At 48.9% G+C, this 24940-nt stretch overlaps 1 protein-coding gene across 1 annotated transcript in view; it reads left to right on the plus strand.

Annotated features, from left to right (window-relative positions):
- Positions 1-24940, plus strand: part of TRAPPC10 (trafficking protein particle complex subunit 10) — a 1566314-nt gene that overhangs the window by 1088646 nt on the left and 452728 nt on the right. The window contains exon 15 of the mRNA XM_069635677.1: positions 5700-5841. Coding sequence (XP_069491778.1) covers positions 5700-5841 — 142 coding nt within the window. The remainder of the gene's footprint in view (positions 1-5699; positions 5842-24940) is intronic.

Raw genomic sequence — 24940 nt, forward strand, 5'->3', positions numbered from 1 at the left:
AAGGTAAGCACAGAGGGATTTTGGGATAATGGGCTTTGATCCCAATGCTACACTATGGAGGATGGGCAGGGGGCTCAGGAGGAGGAACACATTTGTTTACTTACTCCCCAGACTCCTATTTTCCCATGTCATGCTGTGGAGTATCCAGGAACCGCTGGGCACACTATCTTCATCCATTATTCAGATGGGGTGCCCAGGAGTTGCAGGTTAGTGCTTCTTCATTTCTGGTCCAACTGCAAGATGCAATACCAGAACGTTGAAGAATGCAGACTGTCATGGTGCAGACCCTTTCAGAACACTGCACAGGATGGATGAAGATTAGTTCCAGCGATTGTCACCACTTGCAGGCAGTCTTCCAGACGCAGTAAGAGAAGCAGCTCCAACTCAGCCTTCTTTTGATGCTAGGACGCTGAAATGTCGGAAGAAGGTGATTTATGGTACAAGCTGGCGACCACCAAAGTTCAGAGGCTTAACGCGAAACGGCGACAATTGCAGCCTGGGAGCACACGAGGGAACAGTTCAGTACACTGGGCAGTCCTGCAACACTTCAGAAGACTCTTGGAACATGCAACCTCAGTAGGTGTCGATACTAGTTGGTCCCACTAGTCCATGGGCTGAAAGACGGACTGGTGTCTTCGGAGATTGGGCTGAGAAGCAGGGATTCACCAGGCCAACAACTGCAAACGTTGCTGGTCCACTGAAGAAGTCCTCGGTCATCAACTGTTGCTCTTCTTTGCAGGAATCTTGGCTCCAACATAGTTCTGAAGAAATGGCTCCAGGAGTCCTTTTCTTATCCAAAATTCAATCTGGAAGCAAGTCCAAGCCCACCAATGGAAAGGATCTGCCACATTCAAGCAGCAACTACTGGTTCCACATCCGCCCAGCAGCAGATTCTCTGGCACCAAGGGATGTGGACTGGGACGGGACAGTCCCAGCCACCCTCCCTTTGGCTCACACACAAATTCTGACTAGTCCGCGAAAGCAGCAGCTTCCCTGGGCAAGAGCATGACCTTATAAGGCATTTCCGGACCTGAGAAGGCAGGAGGAAGGGCAAAGAGCAAGCATAAAACCTAGTGTCACAGCCACCTTTAGTAGCCATTCACGGTAAACACGAACGTGCAGGAGTAAAATCAAAACCAGAGAAGATGTTGTTGCTGCCAGCAGCTTTTCTTGGGCACATAAAAAAAGTAACCAAAAAAGCTTCTTAGCAAAAGTTAAGAAAATCCAGAGAATCCCCATTGCACTGCAATGTAAGGTGGTGTGAGCAAAATACAGGAATCCCGAAAGAGAAGCCGTTTCTTAGTACTGACCATCTTGGGAACGAGTCTGTTTACCCACAACGATGAGCAAAAGGGAAGCAAAGTCCGGACTGCCTCAAAAACAGGAAAGCAGGGGTATCCCGTTGAAATAAATGGAGTGAAAGAGAGAATCTGCCTTAAAGTGCTTGTGTTTGATTATATTTTACGTGGCATCCGATCTGCCTTTGCTTCCATTTTTACTTGTTAGAAAGTACTCTTACTTTAAAGCATGTGTGTTGTGCTTTGTAGGGCATGAATACACCTCCATGTAATATTCGGTGAAAGTGTCCATGATTAACTATACCTGTCGGTAGCGTTTCCTTATCCATTATCCCTGGAAGAACTTAAATGCATGCCTTTTCCATGGACGTCCACCTCTCCTAGAGCCATAGGCTGCATCTCTCAACTTACAATAAAGGAGGGTCTAACCATTCAAAGCTCTCATTCTGACCTTTTCATTAGTCCAGTCCCCACGTTTAGACCAACCCTAGGCATGGAAACAGCCACCACCACATCCATGGATGGTCACAGCGTGTGCTTTTGACATTTTGAAAGATGTGTGAGGGTTGGGCTCACTCATTTTCATGGAGCTTGCCGTTCATGGAACTATGGCATTCAGATAGCACAATGAGTACATTGCTCGCTTTGACATCCGTGCAGAGCCTGCTGACATTGAGTTTGACCCTGCAGGGATTCGAACCTGCCTTTCATCCTTCAGAGGTCGATAAATGAGCACCACACACCGTGGGTAATAAGCTGCACTCGGATGCCTGAGGGTTCGTAGCGCTATATAAATGCAAATTATTATTATTATGCAGGAGGAGTAGGAGTCCACCCTTGTCACCAAAACGAACACATGCGCCATATGATATGATGTGGCATTTATAACGCGCCTATACACAAGTGTTTCTTACTGGGAGGGAGGGGGTGCACCTTGTAACTGAAGGGTGTGTGCACTTCCCTCCCAGTACTTTAAACTGTGCTTCCCTCATCTGTCCACTGAAAAATGAGACGGGCAACAATGGTGGGAGTGGGCAGGCCTTGTGTTAGGGAAGATTGACCTCCTGGCAATAGGGAGCCAACCTTTGGTGTAAGTCTGTACTACACAGGTGGGTAGTGTGGTCGAGCAGCCAGGCTCCTCTCAAGAGGGGTCCATGTGAACAGTAATGTTGTGACAGTTTCACAATGACAGTTATTCAAATAAACTCTTACACTCAAGGTTTCTTGATAAAACAGTTATTAATTTATTTCAGTCAGTTGTATAAGCCTTCTTCAGAATGGAGCAATATATAACACTTACAATACACTTCAAAACACTCTGTTTCTCTAAATCAGATGATGCCCATTGGGGATGGCACACAGACACTTCCTACACCCTGAGGAGACTTCCATAAGTAGGACACTGTGGACATTGATTTATCACTGGTACATTTAGAGCAATACTGAGTTAGGTGTAAAAGATAGAATAGAGGAATAAAACAAAGGTTAACAATTCACAAACTGGTAAGTACTTTTGCAACCTTCCAGTGCAGAGTAAATTAACCCTTTCCTGGGGGAAAAGCCAAAGCACAAAGTCAGAGGTAAAGAGGAGTCTCTCAGGGAGCCAGGACAGCCAATGTTAATTGCACAATGTCAAGGAGAACTGAAGATCGTCTTTGTAGGCGGGTAAAAAGTCTTGCACAATTTTTTATAGAAATGTTTGTAGACAATAGAACACTTGAAGGGCCACAAGCTGGGAGGCTTGTGAGCGGAAAAGCTTTAGCAACTCAGCAAGGTAACCAAGACCGGTCTCAACTGAGAGCAAGTAAGGCTACACAACAAGAGGTAAGTTCTTAGACTTTACAGTACCTCTGGTTAGAAGAAATGGTTCCAGCTGCCTTCTGTTCCTGTACAGCTCTGCAGATCCTGTTGTTCCTGAGCCTCAGTCGTGTGGACAAGAGGGAGGTCGTCTGGGGACTCCTGCTCTGCAATGGGAAGGTCAGCGGCAGCAATGGGCAAACTTCAATTCAGCGGTTCTTCAGTGTTTCAGCTCCTCACGTCTAACAGCAAATAACACTGCAGTTCTCGGATACCACTCTGGACTTGCCTCACATCTGGGGTCCAGCACTCTGTTGATGTGGCTCAGGCTTGGACAGTCCTGCTTTAGAGAAGTCCAGAGGATCTTCCTGGCGCTCGGGTTCGACTTAAAAGCAACACACACAATCTAGTGTTCCTCTCCCTGGCACTTCGGTCCCAGCAGCAGCAGTGGAAGAACAGCCAGTTCCCGAGAGGATGTCCAGACAGGCTTACTTTGGAGTTGATTGGTCCCACCAACGCAAGGGGAGAAGTCGTCCTTGCAGGGCTTCTCTAGTCGAGGCTAATTTGGAGCTTCAGTACAGCAGCAGGGCATCACCCTGCAAACCAACGGTCCAGGAGTTGCAGCAGCCGTCAGTTCCAAATTCTTCTTCGGGTTCCTTCGTCCAGTGGTCGACTCTGCCTTCCAAGCCAAAAAGCCTCGCCTTTTATGCAGGTTTCTCCCATTCATTCCAGCCTATCTGTCGATCACAAAGCAGGGTGGCTGTCCTTGCCGGACAGCAAGCCGGCCCATCACCTTTTGTATTCGCTCTCCACGCTTGCTTCTCCACTCTTGTTGACTGCTTAATCTCTTTGCTCTTCTCCTTTCCCTTTCTCCTCCCCTTAATTTTTTCTATGCACTTACTCTTTCAGATTTATCCCTGGACCTAATATGATAGCAACCTCGTCTGTTTCCTCCACCCTCACATTACTGTTTTTTTCCTCCCCACCACCCCTCCAGCACTATCTGAAATGTCGTCAGGCCTAGTATGATAGTCGCTTGTTTTGTTCCTCCCCTCCCTTTCTGCACCCATCTCCCTCACCTTTTGTTTTTCTCTGGCTCTACCAGAGATGTCGTCAGTTCTAGTATGGTAGTCGCCTGTCTGTTTCCATGTCCTTCCCACTCTCCCCCTCCCTTCCTTATCTATGTCTTAGCTCTTGCACTATCTGAAATGTCGTCAGGCCGAGTATGATAGTTAATTTCACATCCTTACTGTTCATGGCCTGTAAGAATGTGGTTGTATTTTCCCTTGTTCCCTCCCTTGCCTTGAAGCGCTTTGAAACACATTGTGTATAGGCGCTATATAAATAAACGATCATATCAAATGATCATACCTTTGGGTGCATTCCTGTAACAAGGGGATTAAGCACAGGGAGTTTCAGCCACTGCCCTCACTTCCTGCCCCTGCCAAACACACTGGAGCCAGAGGCGAGCTTCACTCGTGAATCCCGACAAAGGCAAAGCGAACAAAGAGACCAAACCTGGTTTAGCTCGCACAGTACATCTCAAGAAGGGCCTTTCCAGCAAGAAATGGTGAAAAAAGACGACCGGGGCGTTTTGGCAAAATGGGCACCCATGGGTGTCTTATAGTGGCTGCAACGCAGCCTGCGGTAAAAACGCACAATGGTAGGAAAAAGTAAAGCACTGCCACCAGCCATTAATTGTAGAAAGGGTAACAAAAATGTTACATGAGAAAGTAGACAAAAGGGATACTAAGAACCCCCTCCAGCACCCTATGCTAAGTGTGTGTGTGTGCTGGGTCTAGAAAGTTACAAATGTAAGTAAAGTCAATTTCACTTTTCTGCTCTTGGAAACATTAGTTTATCCCAGAGAAGATATTTAAACCTTGGGAAATCTAAGAGACTTCCCTGTGCCACTGCACTGAAGGTGCTGTGTGACACAATGTAAAAGATGATGCCTATGGAGTTTGTCAGACTCCAAAGTATAAAGGAAACACATGGTCGAAATCATAATAAAAATACATGAGATGAGAAAAAGGGTCACTCTCTCCAGGTTAGAATCTAAAAGTCCTGAAGTCCAGCAAACAAGCTGGGCGTCTCTAAGGTAGAAGGGAATTAGCACATTCTAACACTTTGAAGTGCTCTTTTATGTCACGGTATTAGTTTATACTAACAGTGGTCTAGAGCAAGCTCCATGTCTAGTATGTTCCCATTTACTCTTTTAGAGTTTGTTGTGAACTCTATTACTATGCCTTTTAGAAAAGCCAATGAAACTGCATTAAAACTCCAGCTTAGAAAGTGTGTTGAGATGCCTCCTTCCTAGCCTTTCTCAGGTCCCCTGCCAAACCTTAGGTGGCTCTCACTAGCCATCCCTGCTGCTCGGGGCACAAGTGAGCATCTCTCAGCCATTGCCTTGCTGATCACAAGTCTTCCTGTTGGATTCTGTCACTTTGTGATTTGTTCTATATTCCTTAGAAACCAAATGATGAAATGGGATATCGGTAGTTGCTAAAATACTTTGCTTTTCTAGAAAATCCTTAGGCTAGAAAATGGTATGCCTTGTTTGAAAGAAAGTAAAGTAACTTCCTGTTCCTTCTCTTCCTCAAGGCCAAAGAACCCGGGACGTACACTCTCAGACAGTTGGGTGCCACGCTGGGTGGGCTGCACTTTATTCTGCCTCATATATACCCTATTGTGCAATACGACGTCTATTCGCAAGAACCACTGCTGAAGGTGGAGCCGCTGAATGGTGAGTAAACATGGGACGAAGTGTACAGGCCTTGTCAGTAGCCCTTGCGGTAGGAGGCGGAGCTATGGGTGCAAATGCACTGTATATGAATAGATTCTGCTTTCAAGATGCACTTGCTGAATGCCATAAGTCTTCAAGATTTCCCATTTCATGTGCATGTCTTGAAGTCCTGATTTTAGTCTTTGCATTTTGCAACTTGTACTTTTGCTTTTCCCATTTTTAATTCGGGACCACAAGTCCCAGAATTCATAGGAAAAAATGGGTTACCCTTGCAATGGTGAATTGTAAGGGCTCACTGTTCGATCTGGTATCCATGATGAATGTGGGTACTTGACTCCTTTTACATTTTTTGGTGTTTTTCTCCCGCTCAGTCCTACTAACTTACACCCCCCGTTACCCTCATGTTTACAGATCCGCCAGGGAGCCAAGGGACCGCGCAGGTGGTGACAGTGCGCGGTATAAGAACCATTAACATCGCATATTCTAGGAGTGTTAATTGTCTAGTTGGATTTTACCATTTTTATGTTTTTTCCATATTATTTCTTAAGAATGTCCCCTCCTTACCGCCCGCCCCCTAACCCCCAGTGTATTCTCTTAATTAAGGGTTGCTGTAGTGTAAGCATGTGATGTGGGAGGAAGTGCAACTGTGGATCACAGCCTACACCTCCAAATGATCCTACCAAAGTAATTGTAGCAGCTTTTATTGGACCAGTCTTTATTTTTAAAGAAAGTTTATTGAATGGGGGTACAGATATTTCCCCTTTTGTGACCTGCTGAACCCTCTTTCTGGCTCCCCTCAGGGGCGTCATTTTTGCATCGACCTGGCCCTGCCAAACCTAGGTTCTCGAAGTCCCCTATAGCCTAGGGTGTTGGATTTCTGGGCCACACCACTCTGAATGTTTTAAGAAAATGACTTTGTAAAAATAATGACTGCAGCTTTTACATAATTCCCCTTTTGGTTAGAAGAAAAACCTGGGCCGGACCCGGGGGAGTTAACCACAGGGAATAGTACTGCATGACCCATAATCCCCCTATTCCAGAAGAAAACCCTAGGACACAATGATCGTTTAATGGACTGGAAGACTGTGGCGGAAGATGAGTCCCCACTGAGGGGCTTTCCAACCCTGCTGCCCCGAGGGATGACAGACCCGGACATCTTGCCTCTCGCCCATATGACAACAGGAGGCAGTGCAACTCTCCTCCTCTTTGCCCCCTTAATAATAATGGAGGAAAAATGACTTCACCACTTCTTCTTTTGCCCGAGTGTTTCCAATATCGAGACTAATCTTCTGAATGCAAAAGAGCCTAAATGAACTACAGGGGGGAATAGAGGGCCTCCTAACAGCAAACCAAGGAAGAAAGCAGCAGCTGCAGGTGCAGGGAACAAAGTGTTTCTGCTATTGAGCATGCCCAGAGCCATCACATCACCCTTCCAGCCATTCAGGGCATAGACGTGTATCCCCATCCCAGTATAAAAGCAGACGGAGTGCTGGAGGGGACAGCCAGAGGAGAGGAGTGTGAGTAGCGAGCCTGGAGAAAGGTGGTCTGTGTGCCGGATAGGATGTTGCAGGTGGTGTAGTATAAAAAGGTGCTAGCGAGGGAGAGCCGTGTGGGGAGTGGTGAGGCGAGGTGGAATAACAGGTGAAGTAGAGGAGCTTTTGTTGAGGGTCGAGCTCAAGAGGAGTGGTGGACAATTGTGTTAAGGACGTAATTGGAGGGGATATCTTGGAAGGAGCAGGTACGTTATGTTCAATTATTGAGGCACATCCAAAGGCCGACAAGCGTGACACTGAAAGTGTGAAGAAACGAGTGCTTGGTGGAGACAAGGAGGTGCAGAGGAAGTGCCAAACTGGTAAGGAGAGGAGACTGGAGGAAGGGTGAGAAGGAACCCTAGGAGTAAGGAGTGAGGTGAAAAGACAGGAGGAGGTTGAAGGAGAAGCAAGAAGGAGCAGAATAAGAGAATCCCACCCTGGACCAATGGAGGTGTGACAGAAGGTTGGGTGAGGAAATCACCTGGTGGACCAACTGAGGTGGTAAAGAAGACCGAGAATAGTAGGTGCAGGAAAGACCACCTTGGGCACAAGACTTTCCTACCTCATCAAGGAGGTAGATGAAGACATGGCATTGGGGATTGGAGGCGGGACCTCAGGACAGGGACATGGAGGCTGACTGTTATGGAGGCTCTTTCCCACCTCACGTATCCTGCTACACTCCTGATAAATAGGCCAACCGAGCAGGTGCACACCGGGTCAGACACACTGGTGACAAGTCAGGGAAGTGGAGGGCCTGGCTTGACTGGATTGACTCTGGGGCGTGCCTTGGCAATCAGACGCCAATTTGATCCTGAACACTTTCGTGTGAAACCAGATCCTGTGTCATTAAACCCAAGGAGTGCTCCTACTTTTCAGCAGGGGCCCCAACCACTGGTGCTCCATCTCACGTCGGCCTTAAGCAACATAGTCAAGGGTGCAGGATTATAGGTATCATAGTCCAGAACCTCTAAAGAAGCTGCAGCTTTCAGACCCCTGCCTGTACAGTGTTGGGGAGGATACTGAAATCGCTCCTAGCAACCTGACAATACTAAAACACCATATTTCTGGTGTTGGCCCCATGTAGTGTTCATTTCATTTATGAATGATTTGTGTGCAACACAAGATAGGTTGCAGGAGCTAGCATGCAGCAGAGGTCTATGTAAATGATGTGATCTGTGACAGCGGGCTAATTCAGTAAAGACACTGGGCCTCATTACAAGTTTGGCGGTCCAGAAACAAGGGTGCCCGTAAGATTACTGGCACTCTTGTTTCCGGACTGCCATACTACGTGTCTGCCTGCCAGGGCCGCTGCACCCGGCAGGTCTGATCCTGTCAGGCTCAATGGCCCCAGCAGGCAGTTGCCATGGAAGCGGTTCAATAGGACTCCATGGGAATGGGGACTTAAAAGATCTGCCGCCTGACTTCCTACTCCGCTGGGACTTGTAATGTCCTGGTGGCACTGGGAAGCCAGGCGGCAGATCTGGTGTTATAGGGTCAGCAGCAACCCGCTGGTCGCACTGGTGTTTCCTGAAACCTCGTAATGAGGCCCATTGTCTGCCATCTTAGTAATGGTGTCAGAGTGTATGATGTCCTGAAGGCTATTTACACCGGAGGTACTAAGATAGACAGTGAGATCTCCCTTTTTAAAGTCCTGTAAATGGAGCAGTGACACTTGGTGCTTGAATAAGCATGGCACATTTTGCAAAGCATCCTCGTGTCAAAGCTGTGAAGAAGCAGAGATTCCTTTTCGAAAGCTCTGTCCTCTGGGATTGGAAAGTGAGCAGCCTTTGCAATCCACTGGCCGGGAGCACAACAATTTGCTAGAGTTGCAAGCAATCTGGCTGGCCACAGTTACTTTCCTCCAGTTTTTACAAGGTAAAACTGTGTTGGGCTTGATGTTCAACACATTGGCCATGCACTACCTCAACAAGCGAGGTGGTGTGCTGTCCTTACCTCTGTGCAGAAAAGCAGTGTGATTGTGGTTCTGGGCTCTGGAGAGCAGGGAGTCTGATGGCTGCTCACCTGGCCGGGAGCGGGAATGTGTTGGGAGATGCCCATGGCAGACCAGCTTCGACCTCCCACGAGTGCAAGCTCTGTTAGGAAGTTCTGGAGGAGGTGTTCTCCCGTTGGGTGGATGTCTTTTCTTCCAGTGTGCACAGGGTCTGCTCCAAGGACTTTACTCGGCAGGGAGCTCTGGGGGACGATTTCACAGACTAAGACTTGAAACTGCTCTGTGTTCCCGCCTATCCCGATCATACCGCTGGTTCTCAGGAGGCTACACCTGTTCAAGTTCACAATGATCTTCATCGCACCGGACTGCGCCCGGAGAACGTGGTACCCAGATTTGCTGTACATGGTCATCTACCTCCTGACACCTTCTGCAGAGAGTGGACCTCCTCCCAATCAGAGGGATTGATCCTAAACCTGAAACTCAACAGCCTGAACCGTCATGTGTGGCTGCTGAAAGGTTGAGGTAAGGCATATGATTTGTCAGAGGATGTCTCCTCTCCTCGCTGCTTTGTGTGCCAGTGGTGGAAGTGTTCGTCCTAGTGCCAGGAGAGTGGTCTAGATCATTTTACTTGCACCATATTCTCAGTTCTGGATGTTCTGCTTTCTTTGGCCTGGGCATGCCTGCAGATTGGCACTGTGAAGGGGTACCTTGCTGCCATTTTGGTTTTCAAGAGGACCCCGGAGTAGGGCTTTTTTTTCTTTCACGATCCTGAAAGTTAAGTATTTCAATCGGGCGATACACCCTGGTCTCAGCCTAGAATGCAACGCGCAGCTGAAATGCTTATTTTATTATGTCTATAGGTTCAATATTCTGAGTGATATACCACTCATGTCACACTCCTTCTCAAAATACCCCAGGTCACAATGGACCAGGAATCAGGCTGGTTGGTAAAGGTAATATTTATTTAAAATTCAAATTGAACATATACTTTTGAATAGGGAGCCGCAATCACCAATGTGGTGACAATAACAAATAAAAAGGTATGTAAGGCACTTAGATCCTCTCTTTAGCACACAGAAGGCAAACACCAGAGCGAACACTTTTGGCTTGTTTGGAAGAATAGCACTTAAGTTAGGATTTCCCCCTGCAAGAGTCCTCAACCCACAAATAAGCAATTTTAAACAGATGCAAGGAAGCAGTAGGTATTCAGGAATAAAGAACAGTAAACAGAATTTGAATACAACCTTCCCTCCCCAAACAAGAGAGAAAAATGGGTTTGAAATCTTACACTTTTAAAATGACATTAGAAAATGGCTGCGTAAAACAATGAAGTGTGTGTAAAAATCCTTAATCAGTACATTTCTATGGGAGCAACATTGACCAGATGCGAACAATCATGAGTTATAGTTTGAGCAAAATTAACCACTTTGAATCGGACTGGAAGGTCGGAAATAATTTAGAGTGAAAATTTTGCAGAAATGTGGATTCCTGCCAAAACTTAACCAAACGGTTTTTTAAGAAAAACGGGTGAAATAAACTGAGTGAAGTCTTTAGGTTGGGATGTAGCTACAGGTCTTGGGTATAATCCAGAGTTGAAATGAAGTCTCTAGCTATTAAATTGAGTGACTTATGCAATGTTGAATGAGAGGTGTTTTTGGAAAATAAAGGTGCGAAAAACAAAACAGAAATCAATTTTTACAAGGATAGTTATCCTCTACACTAGGGCATTCAGGCTAGGTTACCAGATTGAAACACAGTAAACTCTAGAGTTGATCTGCAGAACCAACCCTAGCACCTCCGCACCCGCCCTGGCGGACCCAGTCCAATTACCCGAAGGAGGATTAAGGGTTTAGGATTTCACAAGACAAAATTATTTAAAGAAGTTAGCATTAGCGCAAGGAATGAAAGGCAGGGTTTCAAGAATGGTTGTGACAATATTACAGTGGGATTTCACAAGACAAAATTATTTAAAGAAGTTAGCATTAGCGCAAGGAATGAAAGGCAGGGTTTCAAGAATGGTTGTGACAATATTACAGTGATCAGGATCAGGATAAGGATTGGATGACTTGGAGATGGGATGGAACAAAACAAGGTATGCTATGATTTTCTAAGCTTCTTATTAATACTTACAGTCCACTTTAATTTAGGGTTTTGGACCGTCAAGGGTTCTGGTCATTACACGGATCGGGTCTACCCAAGGACAGCAGGGCACATCTCGAGGGATAGGGTCAGCTGGGCGGTTCTGGTCACCGGACTGCTCTGGACTGGAGACTGCACTGGTTACTGGAGACCAGTGGGATGCCGAGTTTGCAGGCCTGCATCCAGTAGTAGTAAGCCAGACTGGATCAAGATGCTTCCCTTGGGTTTTTAGGATTGGTTTAGAATTTGATGCCTAGCTGAAAAAGGAGTTCAGCAATGCCTAGGCCTTGGCTTTGTAATGAAATCAGGAATCAGGATCAAAGATGAAGAAATTGGGAACAAGACGCCATGCAGGAAATCGGGAAGAAAGTAAGGAATCAGTGTGTCTTTGTGCCAGGTTCCCTTATTTCTCCAGCATGGGGTCTGGCATGGATTCACATGCTCATGAATATTCCCCGTCGTCAGGCTGGGAATCCTAGGTAAGGAAAAAATCAGTAACACTTTCGTTTCTGATCTGTCTTTCTTAGTAGTAACCAATCACTGATCTCTGGGTCATACTGCCCCCAGCCAATGACTGCCCTCTCCCTAAGCCCTGCCTCTGGCAGCCATCCTCAGATTTTTACCGCAAGCTCAAGTGTTGGGAGTCCTCGTGTTTAGCTCTCGAGTTTTTTACTGCGTTTTGACGTTTTTTCAGGACATTTTCTCATTTTTTCGGTTTAATCGAGCCTCAAGCTCCACCGTTTCTACTTCCGATAACGGGAACCCGTTTCGGAATTCTCTATGCCCCTCAAGGGTGAAGTTTTCATCAAGTTTATACTTCTTGGAGGATTCCGGAAGATCTGCGGCCTACCTCAACGGACATGGCCCAGGAAAAGGGAGGCTCGACGCCCGGATCCAAGCTGTTCAGGTGCTGCCCTGGATGCGATTACAGAACGTTTTCAAGGAGGACGAGCATTCGCAATGTCTCTACTGCCTCCATGAGGACAAGACGCACGTGGAGAAAGACTGTGCGTTCTGTAAGAACCTTTCGGAACGGACCAAACAAGATCGTCGTTCCCGCCTCGCCGCCTGACTGGAGAAGGGCGCAGCAGGTGAGAAGGCGAAGAAGAAGTCTGAGCGAGCTTCTAAGTCCTGTGAGGTCGCCCCGGCGACGTGGGCCCAACAGAAGGCCAAGCACCGCGAGTCCGCAGGCACCGGGAGCGCCGAAAGGTCGGGTTCTTCGGTTGCCAAGCAGGGCGCTACTTCCCCGGCACGTTTCGACCACGAGCCAGCGCTCTGGTTCGGGGAAGAGGAAGTCTGAGAACCCGGGTAGGCCGCTGGAGCGGACCCGGTCGATCTTGAAGGGCGAGCGAGGCGCTGACCCTCCCCCCAAGGCGAAGGCCCAGTACGCACCTAAGGTGGTGAGGGCCTTGATCCACCTGGCAAAGGCCTCTACCGAAGTGGTCACTGCAACCATGGCGAAGCCGGCTGAGACTACGTCTGTGGAAACGCCCGCCGGGCCCAGAGTATCCCTGCCACCGCGGAGGGATTCCTCTTTCTAGCCCATCGCTAAAACCCCCGTGAAGCCCCCGGCTGAAAAAGAGGGAAGGGGGGGACCGGTAGACATTACAGACTCGGAATGAGCCTCTGAGGAGGAACTGGTGGAAACCGAGAAGGGCCTCAATGAGAGGTCCCTAGGCCTCAATGAGAGGTTCATAGGCCTCAACGAGAGGTTCGAGAAGATTCGATCCCAGGGGTCCGGTCCCCCTGCTGACGTGATCGAAGATGGCGACGAGGACGACGAACAGGGCCCAGTGGAATGGCCACCCCGTCCGTCGCAGCCATTGCCCGAGCCCCAAGATAGATTGGCGGCCATTTTGTTGGCAATCCAATCCTTATGCACCGAGATGAGGACGAGATTACCACGGACCCCAACGGAGGATCCAGGACCGGGCCCGTCGGGAAGCCCTCCTAACAAGCGAAGGATAGTCCACCCCGCTCCGCCCTTCGTGCCTGTGAGACCGGTGGACCCCTAATCCCCCTCGCCGGACCCGAGAGAGGATACGGCGATGGATACAGCGATGGGGACGGACGATGACGGTGGCAATGACACAGCAGACATCCCGTCGTCACCCCCCACCCCCCCCCCCACCCCTCGCGGGCATCGCCAGCCGACGAAATTGGCTCTTTCCACGCCATGATAATCAGGGCATCCAAGCTCTTCCAGCTCTGCCCTGAAGAACAGAAAAAGGAGGGGTTTCTGTACCAACGGCGAGAGGCCAAGAGGAAGGCAGTCCTTGCGGTGCCTTTACTCGACGACATCTGGGAGGAGGTGCTTGCTGTCCTCAAGAACCCTTCCACGACACCAGCCAAGAGGGACAGGTACGAGAAGAAGTACCGAGTTCCTGATGCAGCTCCCTTGTGCCTCAGGGCCCATCCCACGCCGGACTCGGTCGTCTCGGCAGCGGCTAAGAAGAAGGCAGCGGGTGCGGCGCTTCAACTTCCACCTCCCCGCCGGATAGTGAGGGCAAGAAGTTGGACTCTATGGGACGACGAGTCATCTCGTCGGCGGCGACGATGATTAAGGCGGCCAATGCCTTAGCGATCGTGGCCTCCTACGACAGGGAGCTCTGGTTCAAGATAGCTCCCCTACTAGACTTCCTACCTGATGACAAAAGGGCAGAGGCCCTAGAAATTCTGCAGGAAGGCGAGGTGGCGGAAATTCTGCAGGAAGGCGAGGTGGCGTCGGATCACGCCATAACGGTGGCAACGGACATTGCCGATACCGGATTTCGCCAACTGGGCAACGGAGTTTGCTTCCGACGACGAGGATGGCTCAAGGCGACAGACCTTCGCCAGGACGTGCAGACCCGGGTGTTGGACATGCCGTTCGACGGCAACAACCTTTTTGGTAAGGCGGTGGATGAGTCCCTACAGGCCATCAAGACCGACTCAGAGACGGCCTGGGTCCTGGGGGTACTTCAGCAGCGGCTGCCCTTTCGGAGCTCCGGAGGCAGACAGGGTGCCTCCAAAGGATCCAGCGGTGGCTCCTCCACTTACCGCCAGGCGGCCCGCTCCTCTTCTCAGGAGGCCTACAGAGGTTGCGGCAAGCAAGGGGGTTCCCGCCGCCGTCGCCAAGGAGGCCAAGGCGGCAAGGCCGCCTCCAAGCAAGACTGACCCGTCCGGTTTGTCGGGCCCCCACCAAAGCACCCTGGTGGGAGGCCGGCTGACGAAGTTCGTCAGCGTGTGGGAGTCCATCTCCACTGACCGTTGGGTGCTGGACACCCTGGCCAACGGACACTTGCTGGAATTCCAAAAGAAGTGCCCTCGCATTCCTCCCGTGGCCAGGAAGGAGACTCGCGTCCCTCAACTACTGTCGGAGGTAAAGGCGATGCTCAAGAAAGGTGCCATCGAGCTCGTCCCCAGAGGGCTCCCGGGCTCGAGTGCACTCAAGGTACTTCCTCGTCACGAAGAAGACAGGCGGTTGGCGCCCCATCCTGGACCTGCGCCGCTTAAACAAGTACATCAAGGCGCAGAAATTCAGGATGGTCACCCTCCAGCACGTGCTGGGACAGCTGGAGGAAGGCGACTTCCTTTCGTCTTTGGACCTGGAGGATGCTTACTTCCACATCCCTATCCTAAAAAGGCACAGGAAGTTCCTCAGGTTCGTGGTTCAGGGACACCACTACCAATTCAGGGCCCTACCATTCGGATTAAAGTCGGCACCCAGGGTGTTCACCAAGTGCCTGGCACCAGTGGCGGAGTGGCTGCGTCTGCAGGGGATCCACGTCTATCCCTACCTGGACGACTGGCTAATCCGGGCACGGACAAGGGAACTCGCCGTCGAATACACGGCGAGGACCTTCTGGTAGCTCACGGAGCTGGGGTTCGCCATCAACTACCCCAAATCCCACCTGATTCCATCGCAGATAGCACTGTTTCTGGGAGCGAAGCTCGATACAGTGGGGCAATTGGCCTCCCCTTCAGAGGAGAGGACCAAGACCATCCTGGGCAAGGTGCGGTGCTTACTAGCCACGGACGTGGCCAGGGTGAGGTCCATCAAGTCCCTCCTCGGGGTGATGTCCTCATGCATCTACCTTGTACCCCTTTGCAGACTTCGGATGCGTCCGCTACAGGAGTTTCTTGACGCCCGCTGGTTCCAACAAGGGGCTGTTTCGAGGACAGGATCCTTCTCGACGAGGAGTTCTGTCGGGCGATCTTTTGGTGGGGCATCCGTGCTCGCCTCACGACAGGCACGGAATTTCAAATCCCGGCATTTCAGGAGACTGTGACAACGGATGCCTCTCTGGAGGGTTGGGGGGCCCACACCGGAGACCTCCACGCAAGAGGCCTTTGTCTCCCAGAGGAGAGGTCCCTCCACATCAACATTCTGGAGCTCCGAGCAGTGTTCTGGGCTCTGAAGTCATTCCTCCCATCCCTCAAGGGCAAAGTGGTGAGGATCTTCACCGACAACACCACCACCATGTTCTATATACGGAAGCAAGGAGGCACCAGATCCTCAGCCCTATCCAAGGAGGCCCAGGATCTGTAGCATTGGGCCGTCGCCCAAGGGATGTTTCTGGTTCCCTTCCAACTGGCAGGAATAAAAAAAAATATTGCGGACTCGCTCAGCAGGGAGCTGCGCTCGTGCCACGAGTGGGAACTGCGCCAGGACCAAGTGGATCAACTCTTCCATTCGAGCCTATGCACTCGGCACCTTTGAAGTTCCTGTAATGGAAGACCGCGTTCCTCGTGGCCATCACCTCTGCACGAGTGGGAGAGATTCAGGCCCTATCTTGCTAGCCTCCATACTTGACTTTTCATGACACGAGGTTAGTGCTGAGGACGCACCCCTCCTTCATGCCCAAGGTGCCGTCGGACTTCCACCTCAACGAGCCCTTGGTGTTACCAGTTTTCTTTCCGTCGACGCCGGCCGAGAGGACTTTGCACTCGCTGGATGTTTCTAGAGCGCTGAAGTTCTACGTGGACCGCACAAACAGTTTTCGGAAAACGTCACAATTGTTTGTGAACTTTGGGTCTGTGAATCAAGGGAAGGCTCTCTCGAAGACTTACATTTCCAGGTGGCTCTCCGGCTGCATCATGCATTGTCATCGGTTGGCAAACCGACTGCTGCACGGCCGTCCGAGAGCCCATTCGACCAGAGCGATCGCTGCTACCACAGCGTTCCTGTTGTGTGCCCCTGCTGGACATCTGCAGGGCTGCTACGTGGAGGTGGACGCACACCTTCAAAAGATTCTACTGCGTCGATCGGGAATCCAGGGAGGATTCCAGGGTCGGCCAAGCAGTGCGGCGCAACCTGTTTGCTTAAGGTGAGCCTGGTGAGGAGGTAAGAGATGTTGAGTTGTTGTATTGCTTAATGTTGAGCCTGTTGCCACCTCCCGTGGTTGTGCCTGTGTATACTGCTATGTATTCTTTTATTCATGAGAATGTGAATCCATGCCAGACCCCATGCTGGAGAAGGAACAAGTTACTTACCTGTAACTGTTGTTGTCCAGCATGGGTCTGGCATGGATTCACATGCAAACCCTCCCACCTACCCCTCTGCGGCTCTTCACTTGGTCATACTGCCACTTGCCGTGCTACCAAATCTGAGGATGGCTGCCAGAGGCGGGGCTTAGGGAGAGGGCAGTCATTGGCTGGGGGCAGTATGACCCAGAGATCAGTGATTGGTTACTACTAAGAAAGATAGATCAGAAACAAAACTGATACTGATTTTTTCTTTACCGAGGATTCCCAGCCTGACGATGGGGAATATTCATGAGCATGTGAATCCATGCCAGACCCATGCTGGAGAACAATAGTTACAGGTAAGTAACTTGTTCCGTATCATGCAAAATGAAATCACTAAATTATATGGCAGGGCCAGGCTTACTACCCACACCCCTAATGCTAGGATTGGGCAGGAGCACAGTTTCCGCCTTGCTTTTCGCTGATTGGATGACAGAAAAGGATGTCATATTTATGGTGTTACTTTTACAATGTCCAGAAACCTGCCCTAGCCACTGGAACCAAAATCTAACTATCCCACAAATACATATTTATGCATTTAGAACCTCTTAGAAAATCAGATACACACTTTACATATTGTGTGGGTCACATTTCAATCCAAATCCCAAATCTGTGGGACCTGGTTTTGACTTTCTGCTACATTTTGTTAATTTTAACCATGCAAGATTTGGCCTAACATTTCCCAAGTTTGTAGCCCTGGGATATGTGTACACAATGTTATGTTTGCAACATTAATACTTTCCGCGCAATCGGTCATTCTTTGTAACTTCTGTGCCTTATGCAGTCCTGAGTCCTACCAAGGCTTCAAATGAATAGCATGAAATTAGATTTAAAACTACCAACTTTCAGATTTTTCCTCATTCTTGTCCCAAAGTTAAATGTCTTGAAAGTTCAGTTGCAGAATAGGTATTTTAAAACTAAATGTCACTTGATCCGGTTTTTTTTTTTTCTTTTGTAAGTGTAAGCAAATGTCAATCCCTTTGAAGCAGAATGAGGGGCCTCTCCCTTGACTGAAGTTTCCTGCTCCTCCCACTTGAAAGGTGAGAGTCTTAGCCTGCTATTGTCTAAGCCTGGGGCAAAGGCGAATGTCTGATGCCGACTTGGAAAACCCCATTGTCCTGGGTGTTCAAAGCCTCCAAGATAGCAATTAGCCTTTCCTGTGCCAGCAGTTTGAGGTGTCACCCTTTCTCAGGGATAGCACTGGCAGAGCAGGTTTTTTTTTCTTATATATAGTTTACCAACTTATCCTGGGTTTAGCTTTTATTTTCTCATTTTAAATCTTGCCTGAAACCTAGGAATCAACAGTTTATAGGAGTACTTTTACCAGCAATAAATATTCTTACATTTCTAAATGAGAATGCCTTTACACAACGATGTACCTTAAATAGGCGATTTTGCTCTTCATTCAGGAAAATGCACATTTAACTTATTTCTTTAAATTCGGTTTTCATTTGCAGCAAATATACACTTGGTACAGCACTATTTCTTTCCTTGAGTGCTGGAGTTGTTTGCAGCATGGTTACATGTATCGTGCATCTGTTTTAGTCTTTCTCTGGACAGCTGATTCTTGATACTTGTTGCAAAGAAATAGCCGCGTTTCCCATGGAAAATAAAAACGCAGTCCCTGGTTTGCTTTTCCAAAGATATTTTTTGATAGGGACTGTCATTCAAATGAGGCCTGGTTCCTCTGAGACTCAAGAATGATCCTAGTCACTGCAGGGCCTTTTTGATCATAGTGGTTCAGGAGGAATTGATGAATTTAGCGCCAAACGGCACTTTGAAGGTTGAAAAGATGGCATTTTAAAGAGGCATTTTGGGTTTACAGCAAAGTAATGCTACTTCTTTCCTTTGCTCCATGTAAAATGTTGCAGAGCACACTGACCTATTCCTGCAGTGAGTACTCTGTTTTACCCCACCTGAAATGGGGTTGGTAGGGTAGTGCAGCCATTTTCTGGTTGTGACCAAACGCAGTTTCGAGATCTTGGCGCGCACAGGAGTCAGCGCGGCCATTTTGTGCTGTTTCTTGCATCAATGCAGCAAGTGATGTAGTGAAGCATAGCTGAGTGGGTCAAAATATCCCACAAAGTCAAGCAGTTCCTACAGTGTCTATGAAATCTGTTTCATCAATGCCAACTTATACCGGCGTGGGATTTAAATGTAGTGTTAGTGTTTCTTCTGGGAGCTCCCTTTGAGCCCCTTCATTGGTGTTTGTGAAGTTGCTCACCCTTTCCTGGTCACCATCACTTCAACTCCGTTTCACCCTTCAAGGCAGAGAAATGATTCCATCGACTGGACCATGTGTGGGTCCTACGCTACTAGATCTTTTGGAGAAGAGAGAATAGGAAAGATGACCAGCTTTTCGTTGGCTATGCTCGTGCTGGTACTGTCGGGCTTTGACCAAACCGACCCTGTCGAGGTGGATCATCCTCTGCATCTCGGGATGGTATGATCCTGCTGGTGCGGATGTACCAGAGGGTCTTCGGTCCTTACACCAGAGGGCTGGCTGCCACTTCAGTTCTGCAACATGGAGCCCCTATTTTGGACATGTGCCAGGCTGCTATGTGGACTTCTTTGCTCACGTTTGCTTAATTGCTTGGATTCTCAGTCTGGTCAGGAGGCTCTTTTTTGGCAGTGCTGGCCTTCAGAGGTTTCTGCTTTAGCTGGTGTCCTTGTGATCTTCCCTACTCCGGATCTACATACTTCTATCGGAGTCCATCAAAGATGAGGAATGTGTGCGAGGAAGGAATCCACTAGAACAACAAATTACTTGCTTCTCGGTAATGTTCTTTCTGATGGATGTTCGTCCCACATATTTCTCATCCCCCTCCACACCACCTGCCCCTCTTGGCAAACGACTAGTACACCTTCTTTCTACATTTCCTCAGCATCTGAGTGTTGAGACGGATTTCTGAACCCTGACCTGGTGGGCGGAGGTATACAAGGCCAGCCTCGTTTCTTGGAACAGCGTAACCTTCAGGACAAGCCAGACCAATCAAGGTAGCTATGGCGGCGGTCAAGACTAGGTCTCAGGAGGAGTGAGGGTGGTCGAAAGCCCACAATGAGCACACACCGGAAACAAAACTACAAATGACTGTCAGGTGTATTTAAAAAAATACATATACATTTATAAAATGCCTTTAAAATCAAATAAAAGCAAAGATCAGCAGTAATACTTACACCAACACAACACTACTAGCATACATATATGCAGTAACAACTCGATTTCACTGCAGCTCGTCTCGGGGCACAGGGAGGCACAGCAGCAGGGCACCCTCTAAGTTCGTCACCACTGCTGGGCAACACGGTGACCGCATTCACTCAGGTTCAGGCGTGTACTCCCAATTCCAGACCTAGGGTGCCTAGATGTACAAACCCCAGCAGGAGAGTGCCTTGTATCCAGTGCTTACGCTCTCCAAAGTCTCAAGTGTCAACTCAAGATGGCGGCAGTTCCAGGGCAAGGTCCCGTGCAAGCTGGTCAGTTCACTGGTTGGACCAGGGACACTTGGGAGAAGGCTTGCTTTCAGGTTAATTGGAGGTGCTGAAAATAGTTGGTCCCACTATTCTAATGTTTCGAAGCGTCTTTGCAGACCTTTTAAGTTCGATCAGAAACAGAGGGGCCCTGCAGGACAACAGCGGGCTCTGGGTGCCAAACCTTCCAGCGGGTCACCAGCAGTTTCTCGGCTTGGTAGTTTCAGGAGGCTTGGCTCCTATCCCAAGTTTGGTGTGAACTCTAGAGATCAACCTGGTATGGGTGTTGGGCCCTTCTCTTATCCAGAATCTGCTTTGCGCCAAAACGAAGAGGACCCATTGAGAGACCAGCTCACATAAAACCATGCCAGACATGGACCAATCGTGAACCACAGTGGTCCCAGTCATTGCCAGCACACCGACTCTCTGGCACCCAGGATGTGTTTTATAACTAGGTGTTCCGGCCCACATCCTGGAGGTGCACACACAAGTCTTGCAGAAACCGCAAAAGCTTCTGTTTGCTCGGGGAGTTGCATGACCAAATAAGGGTTTTCCCTGGTCAGCTCGACCTGGGGAAGGCAAAGGGACGAGATGGCCAAAGGACAGAACAAAAAGGACCTTGTGTAATGCCCATTTTGTGGCCAGGGCACTGTCCTGATCCACACGCGGTAAATGTGATATGGACCATAAGAACGAGTTAAAAAGATATTCAAAATAACAGCTGCCACCAGCTCTGTCCAAGGCACATTTGTACTACCGAAAAATCCTTTAAGGGTGTTCCAGGGCCTTGAGAAATGAACGGAAGATCCCAGCGCACTGTACTGTAAGGTACTTTGTGCACTGGTAACATGTTGTAAAAAGCTAGCAACAAAGTGAAAGGCTAAGGTAAACAGTGTACATACTGTTTTTAAGGGCATGTCAGTTTCCCCATAACAAAGTGAGCGAAAACCCAGCAGAGTATGGCAGAAGGCTGTAGTCAATCTAGGATGGTCGGACAACAGCAAAAAGTTTGGGGGTTCACAACTGGAGGGGAAATTACACATAAATGGAAATCTTGCCGAACACGGAGTGCTAGGGAAAAAGGGTGAAACAAAGGTCACGGGGCATGGCGCATCTGTAAATGCGCACCAGACATTGTCTGGACCAGTAGAGGCGTCTGGCAGAACTGATGTGGAACCGCGCTGTGCCCCCTGCTGGCAGAAAGTTTTCTGAAGAGCCACTGCACTGGAAGATGGATATCAAAGAACTTCAAAGATGAGGAATCCGTGGGAGGAACATGCATCAGAAAGAGCATTACTGAGAGAAAAGTAGCTTGTTTTTCCTCAGTCTTTCTCCTACTCTCAGGGTTGTTTGACCTTGGACCCGGTCAGTACCCTGTTCAAGTTAAAGCTTTCCGTTGTCTCATCTTCAGCTTTTTGTCCCTTTTGACCCTTTTCCACCTCAGAAATTGGACAGCGGGTCAGTGAAGCACATCTTTTAAGCTACTTGGCCAGTGCAGAGTTTTCTAGACCTCAATGTCTACCACTTTCTCCCACCTACCTATTCAACATTTTATCTCTTTTCCCAAGCTGGTTTCCTTCGTACTGTCTCCTGTTGCCCCTTTTTCCCTGACTTGTTCTTTTCTTTCCTCCGGATTGTCTTCTGTCTTTAGCATTCCACCTTCCTCCCAAATGTTTCCTCTTTAGTCTTTCTTCTGCCTGCTCTCTTTTCAATGCTGCACTTCCCCTGGTCGTAGGTTCCTCTTTCCTCTTTTGTGCCTCTTGTCTTATCCTTCTATGTTTTGCTCCTTTCCTTCTTGTACTTGATCCATTCTGCTCCTACTTACTCTGCTGTCACAGATAGTGGTGCAATCTCCCAGCTACCGAAGGATGGTACAAGGGTCTTTATTTCACAAATCGTAGAAATTACCAGTTTTATTCTGATCAGGTCGCAGGAAGGGTACTCTAGTGACTCTAATGGGTTCCTCGAAACTTCCACTAGGCCCCTCCATATAAAGGCCCCTCTATAAATTGGCATCCCCTACTATCTGGCTCCCTCTGGGGTCCTTCTAATGGTACCCTGACCTAAGACTTGCCAGGTTTTCTCAATTTTGCCCCCTCGCACCTTTTCTGCCACCCCCTCACCCTTTTCGGCCACCTTACCTCACAACCCTTTTCGGCCGCTCCCCTTGCCTCGTTTTTTCGGCCGCCCCCTCCCCCCACCTCTTTTTCGGCTGACCCCCTCGCCTCTTTTTTTTTTTTTTTTGGCCATAACCCCCTCGCCTCTTTTTTTTGGCCATAACCCCTCCTCGCTTCTTTTTTGGCCCACGCCCCCCTCGCTTCTTTTTTGGCCCACGCCCCCCTCGCTTCTTTTTTGGCCCACGCCCCCCTCGCTTCTTTTTTGGCCCACGCCCCCCTCGCTTCTTTTTTGGCCCACGCCCCCCTCGCTTCTTTTTTGGCCCACGCCCCCCTCGCTTCTTTTTTGGCCCACGCCCCCCTCGCTTCTTTTTTGGCCCACGCCCCCCTCGCTTCTTTTTTGGCCCACGCCCCCCTCGCTTCTTTTTTGGCCCACGCCCCCCTCGCTTCTTTTTTGGCCCACGCCCCCCTCGCTTCTTTTTTGGCCCACGCCCCCTCGCCTTTTTTTTTTTTTTGGCCGGTACCCCTCCTTTACTCTGAAAAATGAATCTAACGGGTAGTATTCTTGCATAATACCCTGATACAAATATATACATTCGCCATAGGTTCATAAATACATTAAAAGTAACGTATTTGGTACACGGGTAAGTAGATTAAATGCAGTAAATGATGGAACCAAGTTACAAATGAATTACCTAATTTAAGCAGCCCAGACCCTAAGAAGAATGGGGCCTTATGACCGAAAGTCACATGAACTACGATGTTCCTCCCCTGAAGGGAGTCTCTGCAGGTAAGTTACAGTTCATTTGTGTTGGTGATAGTTCAGAAAGTTCTTGTCTTATATTTCATGTTACTCTACCCAGGTTCGACGACCAGAAGGCGAGTGGAATGGAATGCAGGCGACAAAGGGACTTGTTGTCGATGTTATCCTATGGAGTATGGGGTTGGTGGGAGAGGAGGGGCAGATACACTGTTTACTTATGCCCCTGATTCCAATTTTACCACATGTCATTGTGGATCATCTGGGGGTCGCTGGGGGCTCGATCCTCCGCCATCGGTTCCAGTGAGTGATGCCCATGAGTTACTTGCAGGTTTGCGGATTCTTTAGTCCAGGTACAACTGCAAGATGCAACCTCTGACGATGAAGAAATGCAAGACACGCTAATGCAGTCATCTTCAGGACACGTCACAGGTTCAAGAAAGGCGAGTTCTAGCGACAGTCTCTGCACACAGGTGACGACCAGCGTTCTTCCAGTCATGGCCACAGAAGCTGCTCCAGGACAGGATTTACTTGATGCTGAAATTCAGGGAGGGGGGATTTGTGGCATGAGCTGGCGACCCCATAAGCTCCGGTCTTGAACATGGAAAGGTGATGCTTCTGGTGAGGTAGCCCAAGAGAGCTGGTCCGTCCACTGGGCAGTCCAGGGACACTTCCGAAGGCTCAAAGTGCAGGATCCTCGATGGCCTCAAGACTAGTTGGTTCTGCTAGTCCAGGCTGAAGCACCACTCGGGGTCTTCAGAGATCAGGTACGCAAACAGGGCTTCAACGGGCCTGACACAGAAAGGAATGCTGGGCCACTCCAGGAGTAGTCTTTAGATCTTCCAGCAGAATGTGCTTTGAGGGATTCTTGTCTCCAGCGATTTATCTCAGGAAATAGTTACAGAAGTCCTCATATGCAAACTCTGAGCTGGAATCCTGTCCAAGCCCATCAATGGTAATTTAAACAGCCCATAGTTGTCCAGTCGGGGATAACTAATGGTTTCTCATTTGCCCCACACCTAGACTTTCTGGCAGTGGTGGGACTAGACCGTCCCACCACCTTCCGGGGCCATGCAAACATGCATTGCTAGCCCGCGAAAGCAGCAGCTTCCCTAGCCAAGTGCATGACCTTATATTGGATATCCTGACCTGTTAAAACAGGAATAAGGCTGAACAACAATCTGGCCAAACAAGCAAATTGAAATCTTGTGTATGGCCATTTTAGGGCTTTAGTCCAGTTTAGAAGCCATATCCAGTAAACACAAATATGCACACTGAAAATAATGCAAAAATTGTGGAAATGTATTTACTGCCACCTACTTGTATTTATGTACATGTAAAAGTAACCAAAAATCTCAAGTGTAAAAAGTTAGTGATGCAAAAAATGTCCCCAGTGCACTGCATTGTAAGATTCTGTGTGCACTGTTAAATACAAGAATTCCAAAGGGAAACCAAGTTTCCCCATTTCTGATGGTTTGAAGGACTGATCAGTGTGACGAAGCTGACGAGGTTGTCCCTTCTCCTTTAGGGAGAGACCTTTCCCAGGGGGCCAGGGTAGTGCGTGCACAGTACAATAGTCACCCTGGGGGCGGAGCACTGCAGGAGGATCACCTGGAAAGGGAAGCCC

Source organism: Ambystoma mexicanum, chromosome 7p (assembly GCF_040938575.1).
Source record: "Ambystoma mexicanum isolate Mex_15411 chromosome 7p, UKY_AmexF1_1, whole genome shotgun sequence".
Classification (NCBI taxonomy): Eukaryota; Metazoa; Chordata; class Amphibia; order Caudata; family Ambystomatidae; genus Ambystoma; species Ambystoma mexicanum.